The sequence below is a fragment of the Rutilus rutilus genome, assembly GCF_951802725.1.
Source record: "Rutilus rutilus genome assembly, chromosome: 18".
In the NCBI taxonomy this organism is placed as follows: Eukaryota; Metazoa; Chordata; class Actinopteri; order Cypriniformes; family Leuciscidae; genus Rutilus; species Rutilus rutilus.
The window spans coordinates 22382168-22409791 of NC_140231.1; the positions used below are offsets into that span (position 1 = coordinate 22382168).

The 27624-nt window shown below is 38.2% G+C and overlaps 1 protein-coding gene across 4 annotated transcripts in view; it reads right to left on the reverse strand.

Moving 5' to 3' along the window:
* vav2 (vav 2 guanine nucleotide exchange factor) overlaps window positions 1–27624 on the reverse strand; it is a 199123-nt gene that overhangs the window by 37729 nt on the left and 133770 nt on the right. For all 4 annotated transcript variants that reach the window (XM_084386492.1, XM_084386491.1, XM_084386494.1 and 1 more), the window contains exons 3-5: window positions 22732–22790; window positions 10563–10631; window positions 638–743 (exon numbers count right to left, since the gene is read on the reverse strand). In XM_084386492.1, coding sequence (XP_084242618.1) covers window positions 638–743; window positions 10563–10631; window positions 22732–22790 — 234 coding nt within the window. The remainder of the gene's footprint in view (window positions 1–637; window positions 744–10562; window positions 10632–22731; window positions 22791–27624) is intronic.

Sequence of the window (27624 nt, forward strand, 5' to 3'; positions counted from 1 at the left end):
CGCTTCACGATGAATGCGGCTATTTTTACACTCAGGTACATTACGGCATGTTTTCTATGTAAGACGTTCTCAATATAATTCATAATCCCACGTTTATAATGAACAACGCATTATGGTTATTGTGTTATTATTTCAAACGGTGTATGCACAGAACAGAGGGGCGGGGTGAGTAAAGCTCATTATCATTTAAAGACACATGCACTTAAACGGCGTGCTGAAAACAGAGTTGTTTTTGACCAGGTAAAATTGCAGTGTAATTATTCTTCAAAACATTTTATTTTTGGGCCACCTATTCTTTGATAAATAAAATTGTTGGAACTTCAATGAACTGTCAATGTGAGAGTGAATCTGGGCCTGCTCAACAGGTTCTTCATATATGCGTAGAAAGCTCAATGGCTTGCGCCGACACACATTTAAAGGAAAGGAAAGAGGAGCACTGAAGGATCGTAAGAGAATCATGTGCGGTACAGCGTGACACTTACCTGCATGTATCTGATCTGCAGCATTAAGGAGGCAAAGCAGCAAATGTAAGCAGAGCAAATGAACACGCGCACAGCCATGGGAATTGACAGGAAACAATCCATCTATATCCTCTCTCGCACACCAATGAGGGTCGTCCGTATGGTGTCTCACTCACCATGGGCTGTCTAACCTCCACCTTGATGATGTCCTCGTAGATGTCGTCCCCATCATCCTCGCAGGGAACGCAGTCATATATGTCGTCCTCTCCAACATCGTGTTCACTGTGCAAAAAAAAAAAAGGGCACAAAGGAAGAAGTGGGTTAAAATACATTTAAAAAAATAAAACAGATTTGACAAGCATTTGAACACCAAGGCATTTTGTGAGTTTTGTCAATTTATTGTTCTGAGAGTAATTTTCTGTCTGGAAGTACACTACTGTTCAAAAGGTTGGGGTCAGTAAGATATATAAAAAATAAAAAAATGAACACTTTTATTTAGCAAGGATGCATTAAATTGATCAAAAGTGAGAGTAAAGACATTTGTAATCATACACAAGATTTTTATTTCAAATAAATGTGGTTCTTCTGAACTTCTGGAAAAAAAAAATTGTTTTTTATCACATCGCTCCTGGTTACACACATGGTTACACAACAAAGTGTTTGAGACAGAATTATGACATATTTGCGAGATAGTCAGTGTCATCACATATAGTTTGCAACCCTGATTAGCTTGTGTATGTGTTTATCAGACATCGAAAGTGCCCTGAGACCGCAGCGATGCCATCCATCACTGCACACTCTGCCATCGTTCTCTCAGGCGAAAAAAGGGAATGGCCGAAATAAAGCAGGCTGACATCACAGAAGGTGTCCTGGTCCCAGCTGTGCTCTCACACCAACAATCAAATCAGTCATCCATTCCTCCCTAAGAGAACAACTCACTCTCTCAAACATACACACCAGACTGCTTTGCAACCAGACAGCAACAAGTACCTTCCTCACTTCTGCTGATGTGTCCAATTGCAGGCTAAAACAAGCGTGAAAACCTAATGCGGCTTGAATCAAACACCTACCCAGGAGATTAGCTGACTGCCTCATCGGCTCATGGAGAAATGAAATACAAATGCATTCCTCAATCCTGATAAACTGGCTGCCCACCTAAAAACCTACTTGGCGAGGCTGGGAGACTCTTTTAAACTAGCTAAAACTATCATAAAACCACCATCTTAATCAGCCAAGACCAGCACACCAGGCTGGTTTAAGTGGGGGTTTTCAGCAGGGTTTTGAGTTACCAGACTAGCTGCTCAATGCACAGCTACAACTTACCACACCTATGTCTGTAGAATACATACATATCTAAGCTATCACCATGTAAGTTTATAAACAAAGCAGTTTCACTGGATCATGAAAAAAAAAAAAAAAGACTGAAGCCAGCCAGAGTGAGTTGCCAATTGTAGGAGGATTGTAGGATTGTTAGTCTGGCAAGAGCTGCTGGGTGTTAATCCATCAGCGTGACCTTCTATACCTGCACATCCAGAACAGCTGCACAGTTTTATAAAGAACTTCACCACCTTCAGTCACTCATCTGACTTTCAGAACAAATAATACTTAAGAGTATAATGTTTATGTATTTTAATTATTTGAGTGACTGAAATTCTTTGGTTTGCACCTGTGGCTGCTAAGAGGAAAAAAATACTGTGATATATACATACATACACACATATACAGGCATATATACACACACACCCACACAAAATTAAAGTAGTAAAAATACTGTAATTCATGTAAAGCCACTAGAAGGTTCAGAGGAGAAATGCATGTCAATAAATACCTCCTTCAAAGGACCAGTTTAAAAAAAAGGATGAAATGGTCAAATGGACAGTTTATTGAACTGTCTTTTATTAAAACAGTGTTTTACAGCAGGAGCAGTATGTGGATAAGACTACACTCACTTTGAAAACCCTATGAGAGAACTGTGAAATTGCTGAATTCAAAATAATTACCTTTTTGAACATCATTTGAATGTCGTTCCTTTTTCAAAATGACAAAACATGACATGTATGCGTATGTTTGAACAGTAGGTAGGAATGGACAAGCTAATAAAAGAAAGGTGCTGGCATCAATCTAACATTCAGCACTGTGTCCACATGGAGAAGGGATTGTTTGAAGTATTAATTGAGGTTGTACAGTTCACCCTGAAGGACGGGTGGCTTGCTGCCCTCCCTCATTAGCTGAGTTGACTTTCCCCAGTAGCAGAGCTGCTGTCTGACAGAGCAATGTAGACTGAGGGAAAAAAGCATTACTCCTCTGAAGCACACGGGTCCCAAACTGCAAAGGAACTGAGGCAAAAAGATTTCTAATGGCATCTATCGTGTGACCTCCAATCCCTAAGGACAAGCATTAACTGCACTATGTGAGGTGCAGTGATCTGTACAAAGGATTGTGAGGTTCTGTGTGTAGCGGGTAGAATAAATGAAGGCAGAATGTGTCAAAAGGAGCAGGTTTTTCTACTCACTGTGGCTTAAATCTGGATGGCAAAAATAGGATGTCCACTTTTGTATGCAAAGACATGACCCCATTAAGTGTCATTATGTTAAATCAGTGTGAGCACAAAGAGCACAAAATGCTGCTTTATACAAGAATACAAAAATCAAAAGACCAGCTTTGCTGTCAAACTAATGTTATTAAGGCTGATCCAACTTGTGGTCTGGGTGAGTGGGCATTATACAAATACATCTACAGTATGAGTGCCAATGAAAAAATCAAATGGTGTAAATTGACAATCTGTATATCGTAAGTGTGGAAAGATTCACCATTTAGGTTGTGAAATATTTTGTGGTTTCATGTTGTCTAAGACATCATGGCCACTCAAAAGTGCTGAATTCACTTGTGTTACAGCATTCTTGAACATTTCCTTCACTTAGCCAACCACAAACCCAGAAATGGAAAACTATGTTTAGAGCAGAACAAAGGATTCATCCCAAACTCATAACAGTATGTCAATAAAAGTTAACTTCAACGCACAGTGTCATACTAGAACTGATCACAGTAATTCGGGATGAAGTAAGAGGGAAGATAAGGGGAACATTGATAACACTGGCAGAACATATGGACTCATGGCATGGCATGGCAAGAAAAGGCAGCCGACATTTTGCATATCTGTGAGAAGATGTGACCTCAAGTCTTAGACTATCTTAAAGCCTTTCTGAAGACAACAGGCATAGTGGTTTACTCATAATAGTGATATATCAGTTTAATAATAGCAAATGAAATTCATTTCCGAATTACATGTTGGCTGTTAAAACAGCTACAAGCTGTTTTTTTGGCGTCTTTCTGCGTTTGAAACACTGATTGAGCGATTACATGAAAGACATGATATGGATTTCGGTAAGTTGGACTGTATCTTTCAACATTTTCATTCATGTTTATTTCATTTAGCCTATTAAATGGCTTATTATCATTAAAATAAGAAAATTAAAATGATGGGTAATAATAGATTATGACAGAATTTTTATGATCTTGTCCGTCAAAATGACCCTAATGCGCCCTCTGGCTGGTTACTACATGAATAATTTTAGTTGCATGATTCATGAGTTACCTCTGGCTGGTTACTACATGAATCATTTTAGTTGCATTAAAAAACTGAAACTGGGAAGAGGATTGCTAGTTCTCAGCATGCGTTGCATAGAACTGGATCAGAAGAGTAAATGTTCAAATTAAGTGTTATTTTATGTATTTCTATTTTTGAGTGGTGGGAAAGACCTGTCAATGTTTAATGTACAGTTATGGCATTTTAAATAGTTTCAGTTATGTTGAAATGTTTGTGGTTACCACAGTGGTGAAGAGTAGAACTTATGGTTAGGTTATGGGTGGCTGCATATGTTTGGACTATAATATATGTTGCTTCACTCAATGAGCAATATCTGTGCTAATTCTAGTGCAGTATAAAGAAACTACCTACTTGCACTGCGATAGGTGCAGAAAGTTTTTTAGATGTACGAAATAAATGAATGTCAAACACTAACAGGTCTTTTCCATTTACTCAAAAGCACAGACTTTAATATTTTGAATATACTTAATATAAGCTGAAATAAATAAAAAACATTGACTAAGGTCAAATAAAATATGTTTTAAATTAAGATAAATTAATTTTGTCACCACTTGAGCAAAATCAAAAAGCCATTTTTTCAGTGTAAAGAAACGTTAATTTTAATGAAATCTTAGTCATATGCTACCCATAGAATGGCTTGTGAGGGCTAAATAAACAGTAATGTGGCATGGTGATGGAAACATGCGGATTCTTGGAGCAGCAAACTACTTGGTTGAGATGTTCTGCACATTATTTGAGGATTCTACTGAATGTTAGTTAAATTTCCAAACCCGTCCATCATCTTGACTGAATAGGTTGCTGGCTGCAGAGTTGAATCTGACGTGCTAGGAGAGACAGGTGCCAATGAAAGTAGTTTATCCCTCTTGAAGACTTAGAGAGTGCTTTGGCCTGAGGCTCCACTACCCACAATGCCTCAGGTGAGAATGCAACCAGTTAGGATAAAGTAAATCATTGCTGACATGATGTACATCCAAACATTTGATTGCTATCTGATGGAGAAAGAGACCGCCTGCTTGCTAAAATTGAACAATTTCATGCTTTGTCAGTTTTTGGATGAACACATGAAATATAGTGGAAAGTGACAATGATGCTGAGAAATCCAGTATGGCTGGATTGGATGTGAACTCAGAGATTATAATAACCCAGAATTAACAACCCGGCCATATTTATACCACTCAATTACCAACAGTAGTCAGTTCGGATCAGTGCATACCTGAATTCACAGTGCTCAAGACCACAGTCGCTCGCCCAGGACCCGTTAACATGTCAAATTACAGAGGTGTGTGTAAAATAAACGCAGTAGTTTATGATGGAGCTCCCCTTCTGAATCACTGTTACATCATTTCAGAAACACATCGTGTGCAACTCGCAGAAAACAACAAAGCGTTGTGTTTATATTTCACAATCTGCTCCCACCAGTCCTGAGATCTCTCTCGCACACAATAACTGAGGCATGCGCAGGCTGCAATTATGGCACTTTTCGTCCTCCTCCGCCTCAAAATCATGGTGATGTTTGGAGAACTTCGCATAGGCTATATCGCAAAGCTAGCATCAAGCATATTTCACATTCATCCATCTGTGCAAGAACCCCCTTTAAGCACGTGCAATGTTTTAGATAGTATGGCAAGTGTAAACACATTAATCGGATATGGGTTACAATTGAAAGAACTTGTAAACGGACGGTCGAAAAATATATAATATAAAAAATAATATTGGATATAGGCAACAAATCAGAATTGGACATCAAGACCTGCAGTGTAAATGAGGCCTAAATGTCACTTCGAATGCAGATTCTCTGTTTCCTCTGCATTGCAAAGATACATTTAGTTGATACTGATTTAATTTGATTGGTAACAGCCCTATTGTGTCTTATTATTCCTATTGAATTTATTGATTAAATGTAAGAATTTTGACACAAAAGGTGATGTATACATTTAATTAGTTTAAACAAAATGGCTTTATAAAGGTAAAATGCCCATAAAAAGGTAAAAATCACTTTAAGCTTATTGCAAAAGATCAATTCTGTCACTGCTGCGAACTGACCACCAGAACAGAATATGAAGAATATCAAAAGCTTTGGGAGTCAGCTGTCTATGGCAGTCCTAAATCTATGGTACCAGCACACTCAGCAAAATATAGTCTAATTATCTAATTATAGATACAATTTTGTCAATATCGCACACCCCTACCCTGACTGTACACATTCCTCACAGTTTCATTTAAACTGCTAGCAGAATGAGTGAATGCGGCCTCTTTTTTTAAAGCTCTTTGGAAGAGGAGTGTCTCAGTCATCTCACATTCAAGAGTAAACCCGACTAAAGAGCTTCTTCAACATCATTAACCTTTCACAAAAGTACCTTGATTAGCACTTTCTGCCTTTTATCTCTTTGAATGAACCGCACTCTTTACTTCAATAGCTGGAAAACACGACAATATTATTGAGGACAATCAGCAGTCTTCCCATTCCCACATATGGCACAATGTTGAGAAACATCTCCAATCTAATAGAAACAGACACAGGGCTTATATGAATAAACCTATTGAAGCTACATGACTTCCATAGGTTCAGTAGCACTGCAGAAAACCCTTTCATGCATATTTCCATTAAAGCAGACAATGATATCACAGTCCAATTAAGAGAGCTCCGAGCAGCCTGATGAAAGTGCTTGTTAAACTGTGTCCCGGCGCATCATATCAGGGACCTTTCCATTAATCAGACAGCAGTGTTGTGCTGGAATTGAACCATATTTATGGCTGTAAAAGGTCATGGGTCCGCATGGATGGGTAGTTTCATTAATTTGCTCATATTCACTGTTCCATCACTGGCAGCGCAGCGATTGCTTGTGCTCTGGCTGTGGGTTTAACCTCTATTAGATTTGGCACTGAGATGTGTTTCAACATGAATCTGCATGTAAAGAGGGGTCAGATGGCAGAGGGATATCAAGAGCTTTGAAAGAGGTCAGCAATCACTTGAGGCCATGTCAGGAAGCGTCTTAAGTCGATATGGATCAGTGCAAGAGGCCGTAGACAGTGTAAATGTCAAAGGCCCACATATGGCCTCACATAGACCAGGACTCAACAGTAAAGATGGCCCAGTGCCCCGGGGATAGTGTGAGAGAGTTTTGAGCATGTTGATGGAATTCTTACATTTGTTGATGATGTATTTTTTTTGTGCCTTGATGTTTTGAAAACAGAATTACTGAACTGATGTTTTCAAGATTGTTACTTTTGAATGTCAGGTCATTTTTGGAATTATTAATAATACCTCATCTATGTCACCCAGCTAGATAACATTATCTTGGTGACAAATCAGCACAATGTGTGTCACGCCGTCCTCTGCAGATGAATGACACCTATCCACCCTGCTACCTAATTATTTACAATTAATCAGCCAGGGCTCGCAAAATCGCTAGCCCGACGTCCCGGGGCTATTGTGTTTTCCAGTCGGGCTACCAAAATGCATAGCCGGCCTGCCCGACGGGCTATCTGAAATAGTGTTCGCTTCAGTCTTGTTATAATCGGATTCAGCGCGTTCTTCATCTTGAATCCGCAGCGGCGCCGAGCAGAGCGCACGTCAGAAACAGAGGACAGGGTGTGTGTGTGTTTGTGTGCGTGTGTGTGTTCATCTGAGCCTCATTGGTCTGTCACTGCTCGTCAATGTCAGAATATTTGAGATGACCAATCAAATCAAAGTAGGCGGAATTTATGTTCACAGAAGCTGCTGAGCGCAAATTTAAGCAGAGCGACTCGACGCTTCAGTTTACGGTCAAGTGCGAGATAAGATGTAAGTAGCTAAACTAAACATTTCATATTTGACAGTTTTTTAGGTCATAAATGTGAAAAGAATGAAAAAAAATAATAATAATTCAGGCAAATGAATATACTTTTGTCGAATTTCGCCATTTTGAACTGAAAAAGTAACGTGACTCATGTAATGTCATTGTGAGGGGACAAGAAACATTAAAGCTGTTTTCATCATGTTAGGCACAAGATTACTAATGAATGTGTACATGTTGAGAATTAATACAATACAATTTGTAGCCTTCAGTACATTAAAAAAGTTCAGTTTCAGGAGGGGAAGAGACAGGGCAAGATGAGGAGACTGAGAGAAAAAGAAAGAGTGATGGATAAGAAGTATAAGAGCAGGTATTGACAAATAATCTACTGACATGGTTTTAAAGCTATTTCTTATCCTTTTTTTGGCCTTCAAACATCTTGAAATGCACATATCAGAGAAATAAAAAAATTGAACCCCCTAACAACCTTAAATTTAGGACCTCTTTGATTATAAAGCCCTGTCTATGGCCCTGTATTAGGAATAAGATCAATAATGAATGTGTACATATTGTGAATGAATTCAATAAACTTAGTTACCTAGCTTTCCTAGTAGCTTTCAGTAAATGAACGCGTCTGAGAAAATGATTCATAAATCAACCTATCAGTTGACCCTATGTTTACTTTCTTCACTGACAGACAAATGAAAAGTCTATATCAGTCAAAGCTCAGCTTTAGGAGGGGAAGAGACAGAGCAAGAGAAAAACAAAGAGAAAAAGAGTCTGATGCTGATGAGGAGAGAAAAATAATCAGCGGCATGACATGGTTTTAAAGCTATTGTTATCCAAATTTTGGGCCTTCAAAACATCTTAAAATGCACACATGTAGATCAGAGAAATCAAAATGTTCTCATTAGACCCTAAACTAAAGTGTTACTTTTTTTTTATCATACCCTCATTGGGGGCTGAGCCACAGACACAGACTGATTCATGTTCCATGCTGGTCACACAAATTTCAGTTCAGTTAGAACCAGATGCATATTTGTACTGATGATTCTAATTGTTGATATTTGTGTTTTGACTTCTAACCAATTTTCTACATTAAAAACTGTCTTTTTATTTGGCCTAGTAAAATTTATTTCGGGCTACCAAAATCTGAAGAGTGCCTGCCCGAAGGGCTACCAGCGATTTTGAAATTTTGCGAGCCCTGAGCCAAGAATCAGGCCTGTCACCACACAACCCCCTCACTCATTCTCCCTCACTCTTCTTAACGCCCACACTGCCAGCCTGCCATGCTCCGAGCATGGTATCCAGAAGAGTGTTTAACGCCTGGCTATTTGTGTGAGAGTGACTGCACCAGACGGACACTAAGGACACTGTAGATGTGACTAAATGAATGAATAGATAAATAAAACAACATTCCATTCCAATCACATTTAAATGCTACTAATTAATGCTGCATTCCATAAAAATCAGAACTTGGAATTTTCTCATTTCCCAGTTGAAAATAACCTCTGAAACAGAGCACTAGAACATCCGACTTTAAGACAGCCTGAGAACCACTGACTTCTTCATTTGACAATTTTCAAGATGGAAATGACTAAAGCTATGGTCCACTGGGTATTGTCCAGCTGAGGTCAGAGAATTTCAAGTAGCATGACTGGAATGCTACTTGAATGACCTTCAATTTAAACTTGAGTATTGCGACCTTCGACTTTGTCTTGAATGTGGCTTAATAACCTAACTTCCAATGAAACACAAAGCAGTCTTCCTCAAGTAGGTGCACAAGAGCTTGGAAAACTAAAGCATTCATTATGCACATGCATACATACATGCATTTTTTGGTTATCAAGGACTACAATCAGAGATCTCACTTCTATCTTTATTATCTTTTAAATTATAAACAAGGTAAATACTATAGATAAGTAAAAAATTAAATAAAATCATAATATAACAAAATGGTACAAATGTGCAGCACATCCAAAGTTTAAAATGACAGTGGAAACTTTAAGTATGGGATCGTTAACAAAGCCCTAGAAGTTTAAATGCATAGAAGAGCAAATAAAAAGAGGGCATACACTTCTTATACGATTCTTACTAAATCCATTGACCAGAGCTTTCCCAGTCATAGTAAATACCCTTAACCATTGAAAGAATACTATGACAAAGATATGCTTTGCTCATTCAAACTGATTTTTCCCCAATGAAAGCTGTATCACACACTTAGAAATATATGAGAAATATATATCTCTATATATCATATGAAAAAAATAAACACTAATTTCATAAATAGTCTGGACATTTACTGGCCTTACTGATCACATTTGCACACTATAAAATATAATTGTTAAATCAAATTATTTCCAAGGATTAGTACATACAAATGCACAATACAATGTGACATACAAATGAAAGCACATCCCAGAAATCACTAAAAAATTATCGTAATCCTTATCTAGCATTCCCAAACAAATGCGTTTGGTTAATGCTGATCACCGATCACCAATATCACGCACAATGTGACAACCTCATGAGAGTAAATTTAGCCCGGAATAATGCAAAGGAACTTTAAGCCACTGGTCTGAAAATATAACATGAACAGTAAAAATGGGAGGATTATTATGTAGAGCCTGGACTTTTTACACACAACTTTTGGCTTAAAGTCCACCTTGTTTATGCTAATTGCCATTATACTCTTTTTCTATGATTTAAAACACTTACTCTGCCAACTCCTCCAAGCTCCGGTACACATCATCTTCATTCAGCGCAGTGTCCTCTGATGGAAAGGGCCTGGGGAGGGGGAGAGAGAGAGAGAGAGAGAGAGAGAGAGAGAGAGAGAGAGAGAGAGAGAGAGAGGAGAGCATTAGCCACTGCACAGAGAAGGAAAGAATATCATGATTCACTCCTCAACATCCATAATTCAACAGGTGGGTTTATTCATGAACACCTCCTCCATGATTGACATTTGTAACAATATGACAGATGTTTCAAAGGCACTTATCTGATTTCTGACAGAATACGGTTGGAACAGTGAAAAGGCCATGGCAGGACTGAATGACACAGGCTTTTGCAGTTTGACAGGAACACCTAAATGCAAACACTTCAGCCCCTTTCTCAATAACTGCGTGTCAGACTCCTCAGAGAGCTGACCCGCTGGGGTTTTTAAATCCAGGGCTCACGAACATTCACCAGCCAATTAGAAAGCTGCAAATGGAGAACCGATCAATTATTCGATTAATGGCATGCCACTTCCTCTAGAGATCTCATCAAATCACTTAATCTTGCACATTATGTGGGGCAAAAGGTGCTATGTCGCATGCAAAAAACATGAGGCATGGAAAATAAAGTGAATTGGAGGCAAGCCGTGTCACTTTCGCTTTAGCGTGTATAGGGTACGCCTCAAAGTCACAACATTTAATAGATGTGATTTTCACCTTTGAATTATGCACTCTTTCCATGCAACACAAAACATCATGGCTTATGGAGCTCTTCACATCATGTTTGGAAAGAGTCCAATATTACAATTATATAAAATATCACACAAGCAACAGTGTGTTATGGCCATATATCACCACAGATGTGATTAGCAGGCAAGGACGGGATATTTCTCTTATACAACAGTTCAATAAACAAGCAGTTAAGCAACTTACATTTTAGACACAACATAGTCAAATAGTTTGCCTGTTTTTGCTGTCAAGAAAAAAGAAGAAGATCCAAACAAACCCACAGCAGAATCGCTGCAACATGTGTTTCTAATGATTCAATGCGTTCAATGATTCATGCATAAAGACAGTCTCTTGTTTTGTTTCTGAAAGAATCAGTTTTTAAATAAATCAATTTGGTTGAATGAATGACTCATTGACTCACTCATAAGAATGGTCAGCTGTTTTGTTAATAAAAGAATCAAGAGATTTTGAACAAATCGTTTAAATTAATGATTTAATGACTCACTGATACAGAAAGATATCAAAAACACTTCCCTTCACTAAGGTCTCCTCGTTGACTGTTCGAAGTAGGGATGGGCATTTTTCAAAAAATATTGTATTCGAATATACAGGTTCATAAAAATCGAATATTCATTTATTTAAATGTCGTTTAAAGAGAAATATGTTATTTTTTTTAAGTTTAAGTTTTTTTTTTTTTTACATTTTTGTCACCATTTCTGAACAAGCTTACATTATGCAATAAACACAACAAGCTTACTATATATCTTAAGGTTTTCTTTTAGTTGAAAACATTAAACAAAATGTGTAACCAAAAATATAAAGAACAAAATAATTTAAAGTCCCTGTGAACCGGATGTTGCAAAGACTTTTCTCCAGTGTTTCCGTGACGTATTTCCAAGTGAAACGGAACAACGTGAATTCGCGAGATCTCGCGGGTCCTCGTGACTTCAGCGGTCAGTCATGGCCGCAGCCGTTCCGCAACAACCTGTTCCGGACCTGGTGGGTATTGAAGGACGGCGGAGCACGGAGTCGACACACAGCGGAGCCGATCTGCAGCCGTTCCGCAGTTGGTGGAAATCCGGGGTAACGGTTTGAGGGGAGTGGTTAAGCGTTTTCAACCCAAGCCGTCAAACTGACGTCATCAGAAAAGGAACGCCATTCCAGACCGGAAGTAACTTTTCAGATTTTAATTAAAGATTACCGTGGCAAACAATTTTTCCTGTGTATTTACTTGCACAGATTAAAAAAAGTAAAATTCGAATAGTATTTTATTTTTAGAACAATAATTACAGATCGAATATTTGAAAATTAGAATATTCGTGTACATCCCTAGTTCCAAGATGGCGGTGCTGTTCGCATTTAGTTATGCACAGGCATAGAGCATTGACATTTTCTTCATAAAAATAAAGTTCAATCTCATGTTGACAGAAGGCCATCTCTTCAATCATAACTACGCTGCATTAATGTCTCTACGGAGATGTTAAAGAATAGTGATGGAGAGAGAAAAGGAGAGAGAGAGGGAGAGAAATATAGAGCTATAGGGTAGGAAAGACTCTGACCTTGAGTCATATTACTAGAGGGATTTAACATGATCTAATTTTGTGTGCTTTTTTTTTCCTTCGGGTCAGATGCACAAAGATCCCCTCTTCTTAACCAATACTGACATCGGACATCCTCACCCACACAATAGCAGGCTAACAAACACACATACACTTTGACAATGTGACCAACTCCTCACCTTACACCTCCCAACAACATGACACTTGAGGATGCTATCCTTTCTGATAGACAGAGAGAGAGGGAGAGAAATATAGAGCTATAGGGTAGGAAAGACTCTGACCTTGAGTCATATTACTAGATGGATTTAGCATGATCTAAGCAAACTGTTAATTCATTTTTTTTTTTTTTTTTTTTTTTTTGGGGGGGTCAGATGCACAAAGAGGCCCCCTTCTTAACCAATACTGACATCGGACATCCTCACCCACACAATAGCAAGCTAACAAACACACATACACTTTGACAATGTGACCAACTCCTCACCTCACACCTCCCAACAACATGACACTTGAGGATGCTATCTTTTCTGAGAGAGAGAGAGAGAGAGAGAGAGAGAGAGAGAGAGAGAGAGAGAGAGAGAGAGAGAGAGAGAGAGAGAGAGAGAGAGAGAGAGAGAGAGAGAGAGAGAGAGAGAGATGCTCTCTGACAGCTAACAGAGCACACCACCATTAGCTTTAACATAAAAGATGCTGCCAGTCAGCCCATAGACGGATACAGACCATATGGCTGTGTATATGTCAAATCGACGCACATACAATTCGTACATATAAAAATAGACATGAATGGAGTGCTTAACTGCGGGGGTTGCCACTACCAAACGACTCTAAAACACTTGCAATCAAAGGTAAAAAGATTTTAAAAAATGTCACCATGACAAGCTCAATTGTAGATGGCATTCAAAACATTAATTTTCTCCTCATTATAATGCATCACATTCATTGTCGCCAAGAAAACAACCTCCAAATGAATGCATTACGTATTTGAGGTGAAAGTATAAATGTTTCGCTCAGATGTATTTTATTAAAACAAGGCTTTATGGCGAGAGACTATAACCATTCTGAACTCATAACACAAAGATGCTGTATCGCATGATGAAATAATTGCAGATAGCAAAATAATTAGCCTGCTTACAAGGCTTCATCAAATGAATCGCTAATTAAACATCTTGGTTCAAAAGGCCTTCCTCCTCATCTGCTTCAGACGTGTTTATAATAAAAGAAGGTTAAACCTGCTCACAAATGTCATGCTAATTAATCACGTGAATTAAACACTGCTTCCTGCATCTCCTGTCAAAGAAAGGTAAAGGTTTACAGGTTCTCTAGTTACTGTTTCTATGGGTTTGCTCATCTAAACTGTCAAATTACATCTAACTTAAATAACATTCTGCATGGATTTACTAATGGATCATTTCATATTCATCTATAACACACCTTGCTAGTTCTGCTGTTCTAGAGTCAGATTCTAACCGTTAAATGCTGTATTTGTGACCAATCGCAAAGCAAACTGATAAAAAATATATTTCATTTCATAAAAGGAAACAAATGCATTAATGTGTGTGTCCAACTTTTGACTGGTGCAGGTGCTATGCTAAATAGAGATCATGGCACAATGCCCCACTGTGGTGTGATTCATTTGTCGACATCAGATATTCACATAGGACCAATTAGGAGTCTTTGTTTTAGCTAAAATCATTCACTTCTAAATAAACCATCAGGCAACGTCTACTGTATATTCACCCACACACAAATGTAGGAGCTGTGACAAACCTGATCATTTGAAATCAGAATAATATGAAAGCTGCTCCCATCCCTCAGTGATTACAGCCTAAAACACATCAGGCCAATACTCGCTTTAATTGGATTTTGCAGACACATCAAACTCTATTCAATTCCATTTCCATGTCCAAGAAAACAGTATCCCTGGGTTTTTATCTCACAGAAACAGATATGTGCTCTGCTCTCTATTCTGTGAGCGACGGCTCAGAAAAGCTTGAAGGATATTAAAACATCTGAAGCGTTCAGTAGTTTGCTCCATGAAGTGAAGGGGGGAAAAGTGAAACTTATACATTTTCTATTAGGTTACACAAGATTAGAAAACACACCACAGTATGATTACAAAATGCAGAAAGTGTCTATACAACTATACATCACATTAACACAGAAGAAGCAGCATTCCAGCCATTTAGGAAGCTTTATGGCTTCTGGTGGGAATCTCTAGTTGATATGATATGACAACATGTTGTTTTGATACAATTTTGCACTTGGTTTTTGTAATATATTATACAATACATAGCCAAAATTGTGTATTTTTGCACCACATTTCCTTATTTTGCATAGTTTTTATTGTATAAACCTATGCATGCTGTTAATGCTTTAACAATACAAATGCACAACTCTGTCATTCTAATAAAATACACGCACAAAAAAATTCAGTGATTCTTTCTGCAAGTTACCTTGTTACACCAATAGCTGGCGACAAATGACTGCATTTATGAAAGAGTCACTGACTGAATCGTTAAAAAAACGATCCGTTCAAAACCAGTGATTCATTCAGTAAGGACACAGGTCCTTCATTCAAACCAACTGGTTTGCTCAAGCACGCTAATTCATAAGAACAAAAAAAGGACACAAATACACAAAGTAACTGGATATATTGTGTCTAAAATGTAAGTTACTAAATATTAACATCTTGTTTAATAAACTATTGTATAAAAGTAATAATCACACTTTCAGTCTTTCTGTATTACGATGTATAAAGGCGGAGCAAGTTACATTTTGACGAGATTATGAAGACAAACTTTCTTTAAATAATGTGCCTTGTTGTAGAAATATGTATTTAGAAAATAATACCATAAAAATTTACTTCATAATTAAAATAAAACTACGATTTAATCTGATAACATTTTATAATGTAAAATGTAATTCTATATTCAAGACTAAAATCCCTCCTGATGTCTTATTTCTTTCCTCTCAATAGTAATGTCTCTGATTTCTCATCATCAGAGTTAAACTGCAAGCAAAGGTACGATTTTATTCCAGTGAGTCCAGTAATCCCTCAGTATCCAAAGCAGCCCAGAGCACCTGATCCTGTCTGGCTCACACTGGAACATCACAGGAAGGTTGATCAGAGGAGAACATCTATCTGATAACTCCACCAGCAGACTCTGGTTTTCTCTCAGGACTTAGTGAGATACAGGCTGAGTGAGATACAGCACTTTCACATTGCATAGAAGCGCAGTGTCCATCACCACAGAAATCAATAAAGTGGATGCGGGAGATTATCTGATGCGTACAAGATTCAATCTGCTCCGCAATCTCTGTCTTCTATCAAACGCCAGGAGCAAAACCATTCATGTAATGCACATTATGCTTTGTCATTCTTTTGTTATGCTTGTCCCTGTATAAGACATGGCAACACCATCTTGCATGTGATGTGTGTGCTCATCCATAATGCATAGCAATGTGTAAATGGATGATGAAGGTAAATTGTGCATGTCTAAAGCATACAGTGGCTCTGTGCATGAATGACTGGTTGATGTAGCTAGCGCATATTTAGTGTACAGTATGGCATTATGCATAAAAGGCCGTTGTTCACATGTCAGTGGGTGACATCCTATACATGTAAGAGATAAAAGCACAGAGAGAGAGAGAAAGAGAGAGAAAGAGAGATCTTGCCCATGTCTCAAGTAAACTATTACTAATCTTAAAGTTTTCGTTTTTTTTTTTTTTTTTACCATTCAGGTTGATGTTGATGACAGTCTTTGACACCTATTGACAACATCATTTATGAAAAATACATGACTATATTTGTGTTGACAAAATATTTTTTGCCTTTCTAAATAATTTTTTTTTAAATGTATATCCGGTCTAAAACAGAGTAAGCTGACTGCAGGCAGAATGCAAACATAAGTGCACTATCAGAATTGTTTTACCTTTAGGGGTACAACAGCTTACTATTACAACAGGATAACTTTGTACCTTATCTACCACTAAAAGATGCATTTTAGTACCCTAGAGTAGTAATATTTAGCCTCACGGTACTACAATGAACTTTTATGGGTTTTCAATGATTTTTTTTCTTTTTGAGAGTGCATTCACTACTTATTCAAGCATTATTTCTCGTCAACTGAATCAAGTCTCTTGTGTGCTATTTGCATGATGCAGACTTCCGGCCTATTATATGTAGAATGTTCCAAATCAGTTACTTATGATGTGAGTATACCTACTCACAAGTTAGTTTTTCGAGTTAGTTCCTTGTACTGAACAATGCAACACACAAATACAGTAAAAGGAGGGTGATTTGTCTCATATACTGTGATCTGCACATAACAGATCCAGAGTTTTTCCTACATAGAGAGAAATGAGGCGACCGCCTCCGTCAAATTTCGTGCCGCCTCCGGCTCTCGACAAAACTCAGACAGTCACATTCTCAGATACACTTTTTCCACCGTGATGGTTCTGTTGCGGTTCCCGGCCTGTGTCCATTTTCAAACTGTATAGTTTGTTGATAGTGCTGCGCGGATCATAATTCGCGGGTTGGGCGGGCCAAGTAATAAAAAAATCAAATTAATCAAGGGTGGATGACAGATGAATCATTATAATGTGTGATGTGAAACTCTCATCATGGTAAAACGCAATAAACGAGTGTCGCTCTTTTACTTTCGTTTTCAACTACGTAATCCTCTTCAGGACCTCAACACATGCCAAGGCTCAACATTAACGCTTGTTTGGGACACGTGTGTTTTTTTTAAGGGACAAGTGAAAGAGAATTGTACTTGCCCAACCGGAAAAATGCCCCCAATTAAAACAATTTTCAACATCAAAAAAATTAACCACCGAAACCACGAAGATGATTCTGATTTTATTTAATTTAATGTAAGTGGCGATTGACAGCCTATAGTTGATAATAATATATAGACCTACGTAATGTACTGACAGTAACAAAGTTGCGCTGTTGAGGCTCACGCATTTATTTATAACATGTTATACAGTTAAGAAACATCACACCAGAGTGCTGTTTTCCGGAATACCATCACGATTGAAACCGAGACACTGATTTCATAACAGTTCAATAAACAAATAGTTAAAATTAAGTCACTTACATTTTAGACGCAATGACTGTTTTTGTTCTATTTCAGCAGCGAAAATAGTTCCAAAGAAAGATCACAGCATAACCATAAAACGCTTCTCACAGGAAAACTCAGCCATGTTTCATTACTGAATGATTCAGCGTTTTGAACGAATCGATTGAGTCAAAGATCCAATTACCCATTCATAAACTGCCTCACTCAGAATAAATCAGCCATTTGAATGAATGACTCAAAGACTCATTCATTAAGATGGTCACCTGCCGCCACCTACTGGCGGTTTAGTTTCAAAGTATCATTCTTTTCAACATTATTTATTTGTATATTCAAAAAATATTTAAAAATCTCATTTAATACAGTTGTAATTTTTCAATGTAAATTATTTAATTTGATTTGTAACAGCTCTATTGTGTCTTATTCTAATTGAATGTATTGATCAAAATTAAGAATTTGAAATGAAAGATGGAGTACATTTAATCAAATTAGGGGAAAAAATGGCCTTTATAAAGGTAAAAAAAATATATTCTGATAAGAGTGTTTTCCAACAGTGATGTAATGAAACATTGACAATTTAAGTTTGAAGGGAGTAAATACTCTGTTTAGGCTATTAAGGAAATTTAATTTTGCCAAAAGAAGAACTTTTATTTTAAATAAATGTTAATTTTAAAGCAGCCTACTTCAGTGTGATATGTTACCATATCATCATGCTTAACACTAAGAATTTGAATAATTGTAATGTAATGATCAGATGCAGATATCTAAATCAAAGAATATCATAGGTTCGGGTGTTTGGTGGTGGATTATTTATTTTTAACAGCGGATTCGGGTGACTCAAAGTGCACCAGATTAATGAATTTATCTTTAAATGGACTATCTTAGAGGTACCGAGCTCCACCCACAAAAATACTGTGGGAAACACAGTAAATGATGGTCTACGAGAAATACAAATTTAATTATCTTGTTATTAAAATACATGATCAGGATTTTACCACCTCCGCCTCGTTTTGAGCCAGGAAAAAACCCTGAGACCATTTAGTGATAAATACAATCTGAGTGAAGTTGAGAGAGCAGTGGTTCAGATACATGCCATACTGAGAAGAGGGAAACCAGAGATCACGTCAACAGGTGCTGCACTGATGATTGACACTTTGCCCTTCCTTGTTCCTGCTACTCAGTTAAAGGCCTTTTTATTAAAGCAGGACCGCCATATGTAAAAGCGGTGGTTTATATCTAAAGGTGTGACTGTGAGTGATTTAAAATAGTCTAGATGTATAATAGCAAACAAAGTACACCTGAACAATAACTACAGAGTAACAAATTCTGTTTTGATCGCCAGTTGGAACTTGTGTAGAGGCAGGAAACTCAAAGGAAGAGGATGTGGTCACAGCTGAAAAAACAGCCATATAAACAAGATTTTCATTGTGAGTAATGTCACAGTGTCCCTCCATGAAGCGGCACTCTGTATCGTGTGATACGCACAAAAGCTTCTCCTGAAAGACGCAGCCGTTCCCATTTTGTCAGGACAATCTGTTGTTTATGGATCAAAAATTGCAAATACTTCTTGTTATTTGTAATTGTATTTTCTATTAAGAGTTCCAATTATAAGTTTTATGTAGTTGCTAAGCTATGATGTAAATGAAGCTAGCCTATTAACTAACATTACAGTATTGATGTAGTTTACTTTAGATTTTGTAAGCTCTTGCTTTTGTAAGACTCCAAGTATCCATGATTTTGTGATCGATTACTGTTTGTATTATCATCGGTTTCCAACAAAAATGATTAAATGCTGGATAACATCATATCTATAAGAAAAATACAGAAAACATACCACTCTGAAACGTCCTGTGAAATCTGTGCTTAAAATCCGTTCAGCATGATCCTCTTTGTTCGTCAACATTGTCAGGGTCTGAATCGGGCTTGAATTGGTTTAAATTTGACACCATCCTTATTTATATTTACACTAGGGAAGAACTTGTGGTTATGGATGGGTGGGACATTTCCCAAACATGTGCTAAGCGTTGCCAATCACAAAACACCAGGCCAGCTAACCAATCACAGCACATTTTGTATTTCGGAAGGAGGGGCTTCATCAAAGATGATGCATTTCAACCAGATTGGGGAGAAGCAGTAATAATGTAAAATATGTGAAAAATAATGCATTTGATTTTTATAAATAAAAATAAATTAAATAAAGCATGAAAACATATTCTAGTACACCCCAAAAACAAAATCAAGACTTTAGCCGCGTTTCCACCGAAATTACCCGGAACAATTTGTCCCAGGAACTTTTTTCCCAGGAACTTTTTTTGCCCCAGACCGGCTGCTTTCTGCGTTTACACCGCGGTCTAAAGTACCGGGAAGGTAAACTGCGCGCAACTGCTCCTCCCAGTCTGCGACGGACAGTAATCAGTTTTGAGCGCCACATTTATAATAAGAATGGAGGAGATTCAAACTGTGCTGCAGTTATGTATTGGTTTACTAACGAGGTAATTAACAAAACGGCACAAAATAGACGAGCACTGATAATAAATGATGCTTATAATTGTGAGATGCCTGGGACGAACGCGCAAAAAAAATTCCTCTTCCGCAAATACGCTTTATAAAGCCTGAACCCCGTCTATCAATCATAAATAGTGACAGTCCTGTAAATAGTTGTTTGACACTAACCTTAAGCGCTATTTCAATCCTGTTATAGTCAATTTGGAACATGGTTTGGAGTGCCTTGCAATAGATGACTATAATTTATTTGATTAAAAATAACCCCATGCTTTAAACATTTGTCGGTGCTAATCCTGTTACACTCATTAGTATCAAAAATATATAGCAAATATGGCTTTTTTTAACTTGTGCTAAGAACAATTGGTCTCATTTAAGCATGCATAAGCACAAATTTGTGCCTGAAATGTGCATACGAATGTGTTGTTAATTTGCCGATTATTTTGTGAAAACTTCTCTAGTGAGTATAGCTTAGGCTACATATGAATTAGCCCACATAATTATAAATTAATTAGACCCAATGTATTTTTGTTTGTTATAATATTTCTTAAACATAGTTTTTAGTTTAATTGAGGCCAATGTGTAAACATAATGACTTAATAATAAAAGCTGTGGCAGAAAAGAGACGAGCACTGATAAAGTGTGTTCAGTAAGCTCGTAATGCTATTGTTAGATATAAAATTTGTATGTTATCAGCTATTGCGGACATTGACCGTGAGATGGCTGGGACGAACGCGCAGAAAGTTTCCTCTTCCACAAATACGCTTAATAAAGCCTGAAACTCGTCGCCAGTCCAGCAGTTTTTTTTATTAAATTCCATATTTGCAGACAGACAACTCTTACTGCATGAAGCCACGACACGAACCGCAATATATTTTTTAAAAAGGGAGGTTAAAAATAAATAAAATGCTGCGTGGAGTCATCCAATCAAAATGCGGCGTGAACACAACCAATCAGCTTGTGCAGCGCACAAGTCCCACCCCTGAAAGTTCCTGAACTTTGAAAAAGTACTACCTCGTGAGCAGGGACTATCGGAGGGGGAAATATTTACCCGGAACTTCATTTAGACCCTGGTTCCTGCGGTGTAAACACATCGAGTACCAGCCCAAAGTTCCTAGTTCCTGGGGAAAGTTCCTGCGGTGGAAACGCGGCTTTTGTAAAAGGGAATAATAGGAGCCCTTAAATAAAACAATGCAACCAAACTGTGCTAAGAGAAATCCAGTCTTTTGAATATTGAATATTGAGTATTTTGCACGCGAGAATGTGGCTTAATTTCAAGCCCTGTCGGGAAAAACATCTGCATGCAGCTTTAAACCAAATCCAAAAGGGTGTACGAGGAATGTTCCAAACAACACCGAGACATTTCTTGCTTTTTAAGATGCTTGAACGGGAAATAAAACAGACAGCAAATTTTATTCAGCCTTAATTCTACGGCACAAAACTGTAAAAACAGACTAAAATAAAGGTCTTTTTAAAGAAATGTGGGTTACCGTCGGCCTAACAACTAAAGCACATGCTGTTTCCACCCTCAAAGCTGTGACACACGTCGTGGTATCGATGAAAACAAAGCTGCCTTTCATTGCTTGCTGTATACAGCCAGGAAATTATGCGACTATAACTCCCAAAATCCACACACACTTAAAACGTCAAGTGTAAAAGACTTGCTCAGGGTGCAAATTTGACTTGCATTAGTCACAGCAGATTCATCTGCCGCCACAATCCGTCTTAAAATCTTTCCTTTAATTACTTCAGACAACTTTTACAATGGAGAATCATAACAATTTTCCAGTACAAAAGATTCAGTCCTGACTTTTGACAAATCAATGGGCAGTATTTTGGCCATCCCTGTGCGGCAGCGTGCCTGGTGAAGACCGGAAGTGATTTAGGCACCCCTCAGTCTGTTACGCTTTACTGACTAATGGTAGACCTTGATCGCCTCCGCCCCACTCTGGCAAAACTCCTAATGGCTCATTACCCCGTCGGATAAAAGGCTTTATTTGCGAAGCAGGGCGAACAGACTGGCCAAATAATGAGACAGGAAGTGATCCCAGTCGCCTATAAAGCAGGGAGCCAGGTTCCACCCCACTAAAACACCTGAGGGGAGCGACAACCATACACTTCATGGGTTTTGGCCCACAGATTTCGCACATATGCGGTGGTCTGTGCCAACTGCTTCTACCTGCAGGCCCACTGAATGGAGCCACATAAAAGGTGCAGCCCAAGAGAGCGCTGTGAAATATCCCTCAAGACTCGAGACACACCACTACTGAAAGGAAACAATCAGCATGTGGAGGAAATGAATTACCTGATGCCTTTGATCTGTGCAATGCTGTTGTGGGAGATTCTGGACAGCGCAGAGATCACCTGTGGAACAAGAGAAGGTTTGGGTTAGCCAAAGAAACTTCACTTAATGCAAATTACAGCAAAATCATAACTAGATCTTAACATCTGCTGAAAGGTGCAAAACACGGCACCACAATTGTTGTCTTTTTGATAGAATTATCTAGGTGTTGTTGTTTTTTTTTGTTTTTTTTTAGAAAAAGCTCAATTATACGACTCACAAACATAATCTATTTCACCATAGCTGTTCCATATTTTTAAATAAAGACGCGCACCATCCATGTGGACAGAAAAATTGGGCTGCAAAATGATGTCACATGGACAGTGCATGGACTGTGACGAAAAGCGGACGGCCGAATTATATTCTGGGCTTAATTGTTGTAAACAAAGAGTGATACCAGTAATAAACGTTTGCTACAGAACAAAGTGTTTTTTGGGGGGGAGGGGTGGGCTTGTTTTATGATGGGCTTTGGTGGCGCAGCTTGTGTGCACACACACGGATCACGCTACCCCACTAAGGACGACATTAAAGGACATGTGGCATGAAACGCCCTGATGAAATCATAGACGTGAAGCGCTTTTCACAGATCTGTGAAGGCCCCTCCTCTCCCCAGCTGCATTAGTGCCGTGTAACAGGGTTAAATGTGTGCCGTATTTACACACTGATTTAATACCAGTCATGAGTCCCATGTGAGTAGGCTTATTGGTGGCCCTTCTAGAGGCTTCCAGATGGTGTGCTAGAGGGTCTCGGGTGTGTAATGCAGAAGCCACACACCAACAAACAGGAAAGCACATGTGCATATGCAAAAGTGAAGATGGTGCTGTGTCGCCTCATTACATGCTTATGGGCGTATTTTCCGCTAGCCTTGCCTGCTGCCATGGTGACACTAGCTGTTCCTCAGTCAGAGCAAAACACTGCGTGCAGATGCTTGTGGAGCTTCTACGTAGGTTCTCAAAACAGGTAATGAGCGAAATATGAAAAAATTACAGCATGAAAACTACCAATGACCAAATTAATAAATACAATATATATATAGTATATCTGCTCAGTATTGTTTTTTGTCCACAACCAGTCATAAATTACACTGATTTTAAGTTTCACAAACCTTCAGAAAACAAAATACTTAATTCAAACATCACTGTGTAATGACAACTGTCAGTTCAGACAACTAGTACCCATGAAGATGACTCCACAGATGACAATGAGCTTTAATAAAAGATGTACAAGCTCTTTATGCACAAACAGGCAGTCTGTAGTAGAACTTTTGTCACATAATGCTTTTATAACAAGCCAAAATGTACAAGCTAAACTTCCTTAAACACAAACCCACATAATCTGTGGCTGCAAAACTCAGCACATTCCTGCAGAATTGAAATGGCTCATGAACGTTCATTAAAAATTATGGCTAATTTTATCTTTTTTTCAGCTACTAACAAAAAGAATAGTACTGATATCATATTTTTAAATCCAATTGACAGAATTTCCTTCCTAAATCAGAGCAGAAAATGCATCTGGGCCTGTGTATATCTGCACAAATACTGTATATAATCAAGGTATGTCTCTTACTGCTGATAATCTGTATTAATGACTTCATGACAGACTATAATGCATTCCATTTTTCATTCTACCACCCATATTCCACCAATTTTCTGGCTTGCAACAGGCAGAATCAGTCCAGGCAGGCGGACAGATGATTGAGGGATCAATACAGCTAAATTAGTCTATGTGTTAGGCTGTTAGGCGTATTGCTCTTGTGTTCATCTGCTAATGTGTCTAAATATTCATGGAGCTTCAACAACAACACCTGCGGGGACGATATGTGACTCATCCATCAAAGCTGTGGCTTTTTCTTCTCTGTATGTTGTTTCTAGTGTGGTGCTTCATCCTTATACTCAGTCACTTTCATTGCTCTCGTCTCTCATTCTTCATCTCTCCCTCAGGTCAGGTCAACAGCTCTCGCTATGTTGTCTCAAAATATTGATTTTTCCCTCATCTCAGTGCTTCGGTGTGTATGACGAGCATCAGATCAGAGTCAAGACGCAACACCCATCACCTCGCGAATACAGCACATACTGTCCATCACCTCACAATAGCAGAGACAGAAAGGGAGAATTGTAGATTGTTCGCTAATGTTATACAATTGCTTATCTGAGGTGAAGATACACTAGCATTGTGCCTACATCAGCTGTAATGTGTGCAGGGTTTCCAAATATGGCAAATCCACCTGTCCACCAGAACATGACTCTTGAAAGGAGAGAAAACACAAGAAAAGAAAGGAGATAAGATAAGACAAAACTAGAAGAGATGTAGAAACAGACAAGAGGAGAAGATACAATAATAGACAAGAAGAGGCAAGATGGGATGAGACAAGACGAAAAGTAGCAGGAAAAAATAAATCAAGAATAGAATATGATGCAAGAATTAGTAAAATATATGAAAGGTAGAAGACAGAAAGAGGAATGGAGAGAAGATTAGGATCACAACACCATGCCTGCACACATCACAAACAGAACAGATGATTACAGTGACATAAAGGAAAGAGCCAGTGCTGTATATCAAGCTGCTCTGAATAAACCTTATGCATAAGTGATTTTAAATAAACCTGATGAGGGAAATCCGCCATATAAACAAATGTTCAAATGTGATATTCTACACTAATGTGCTCTAAATGAGAGTTTAAGCAAGAGTCTGAGTTTCAGCAGGGAACTGAGAGTGGTAGGAGATGTGTGAACAGATGGCAGTGAGTCCTGGCACTTGTCTGAAATGGACCTGAGAGCCCAGCTTCACAGGACACCAACCAGCACAAACTCCTACAACTCAAAATTAACTTGGACACACACACCAGATTCACATTCAATAGTCTCCTGATTCTCTCTGTTAAGCTAGGGTCTCACAAATCTCACAATATGATACACATCGAGATGTCACAATTCAGTACATCACAATGCATCATGGTATCTAACTTGATTGAAGTAGCACTACATGTGTAAGCAGTATAAATGCACAAACAAACAAATACATTTAACGTATTAAAAGCAAAAAAAGTATTAGAAAAAATGCAATATACAAGGTTGGATACACTTGATTAAAAAAAACAAAAAAACATTTGATATAATGGCATATGCTTAAATTAGTTTTAAAGACTAAATATCTATATTTTAAAATAATCGATATATATTTTTTTAAATGTTTAATATTTGATCAATCAATTATTCACATAATATAACAAAACATAATATAATACGATACAATATAATATATAATAAACCGCTAGACAACAAGCTTGGGCTTTATAGTGAATTTAAATATATTACTAAATGCCTTACGCTGGCAGGTTTTAAACATATTTCAATAATTCAATATATTTATATGTTTGAATAATTAGATTTGATCTGTGTTATGTTGGTTAAGTCTGTTTCTGACTTCTTAGCAAACTACACTGGCAAACAAATCATGCCCAAATCAAAGCAAGAAACAAACACCTCTAAACAAAGGACAAACAAACACAATCACCAACACACCCTTCTGTTTCACATCAACCGAAGAGTGATCAGTCCATGTCCATGTGCTGCAGTATGGGATATCAGCTGACGTGGTGACATGACGAACATGCTGGCAGTAGAGATTGAGTCGGAGCCGAATCCTCTCAGTGAACTCCAGCTGCTGCGTGTTTAGCAGGGATTTTCCACAGTCAGCCCTTCAGAACAAGGGAGGGGGACTCGGGCCGTGACCCAAATGTCTATGGCGCTGCCCCAAAGACCCAGTCCTGCTTCTGAGCATGAAAGGATGACATATGCTTCTGTCTGAAGATGGGAGAGAATGTACAAGACTTCTGCTCAAGGAAAATGGATATCAGTCAGTGGTCATTTTCACACAAAATATGACTACCTTCTGTGCCAGCAAACAGACCAACTAATATCTAATAATATCACATAAACTAGTGGGTAGAGTATTTCTTTTCATGCCATGGCACCATGTCTGCCAGAAGAGGGCATTTCTGTCCATTACGACACCTGGTACTGAGAAATTCTAGTATCAGTTTATGCTTATTTAGACGACCTGCTTTTAATTGAACTACAGGAAATAACATAAATTAATACATAGAAGAATGTCTAATATAGGAAGATTTATTTATTTACAGTATTTATATGTGCATTCATAGCAGGGCTGCACAATTATTAATATTTTAGTCGCAATTAATTACAAATATGGCTGTCAAAATGTAAAAAAATAAATAAATACAGTACAGCACTGGCACGCTGTCTGTACATTTCCTGACTGTGAGACACACACACACAAATCATGTGCACAGAAAGTCGCTTCAGACAGCGTGCCAGTACCACACTGAACAAAAGAGAGACAAAAGTTCTCTTTCACGTTTGAATGGACAAAAACATAAAATTATGCTAAATGCACATTTTGTCGAGTATCCTCGTAAGTACAGTATTAAATGAGTTAAATGAAAACTTAAATGAACGTAAAGAGATGTGAGAAAATGGAAAAACTAAACCCGACTGAATAGGGCATTTTCGCTTTTACGATTAAAGGGGCAGGGGCTCAAAACCTGTACAGCCAGCAGCCATATCACCCTGTAGCCAAAGACTGGTTGCCCACTGAAGCTAAGCAGGGCTGAGCCTGGTCAGTACCTGGATGGGAGACCTCCTGAGAAAAGAAACCAGGCCAGTAGGGGGTGCTCACCCTGTGGTCTGTGTGGGTCCTAACACCCCAGTGTAGTGACTATACTGTCAAAGAGCGCCGTCCTTCGGATGAGACGTTAAACCTGATGTCCCGACTCTCTGTGGTCATTAAAAATCCAAAATTTGCCCATTGGCCCCTGTCCATCATGGCCTCCTAATC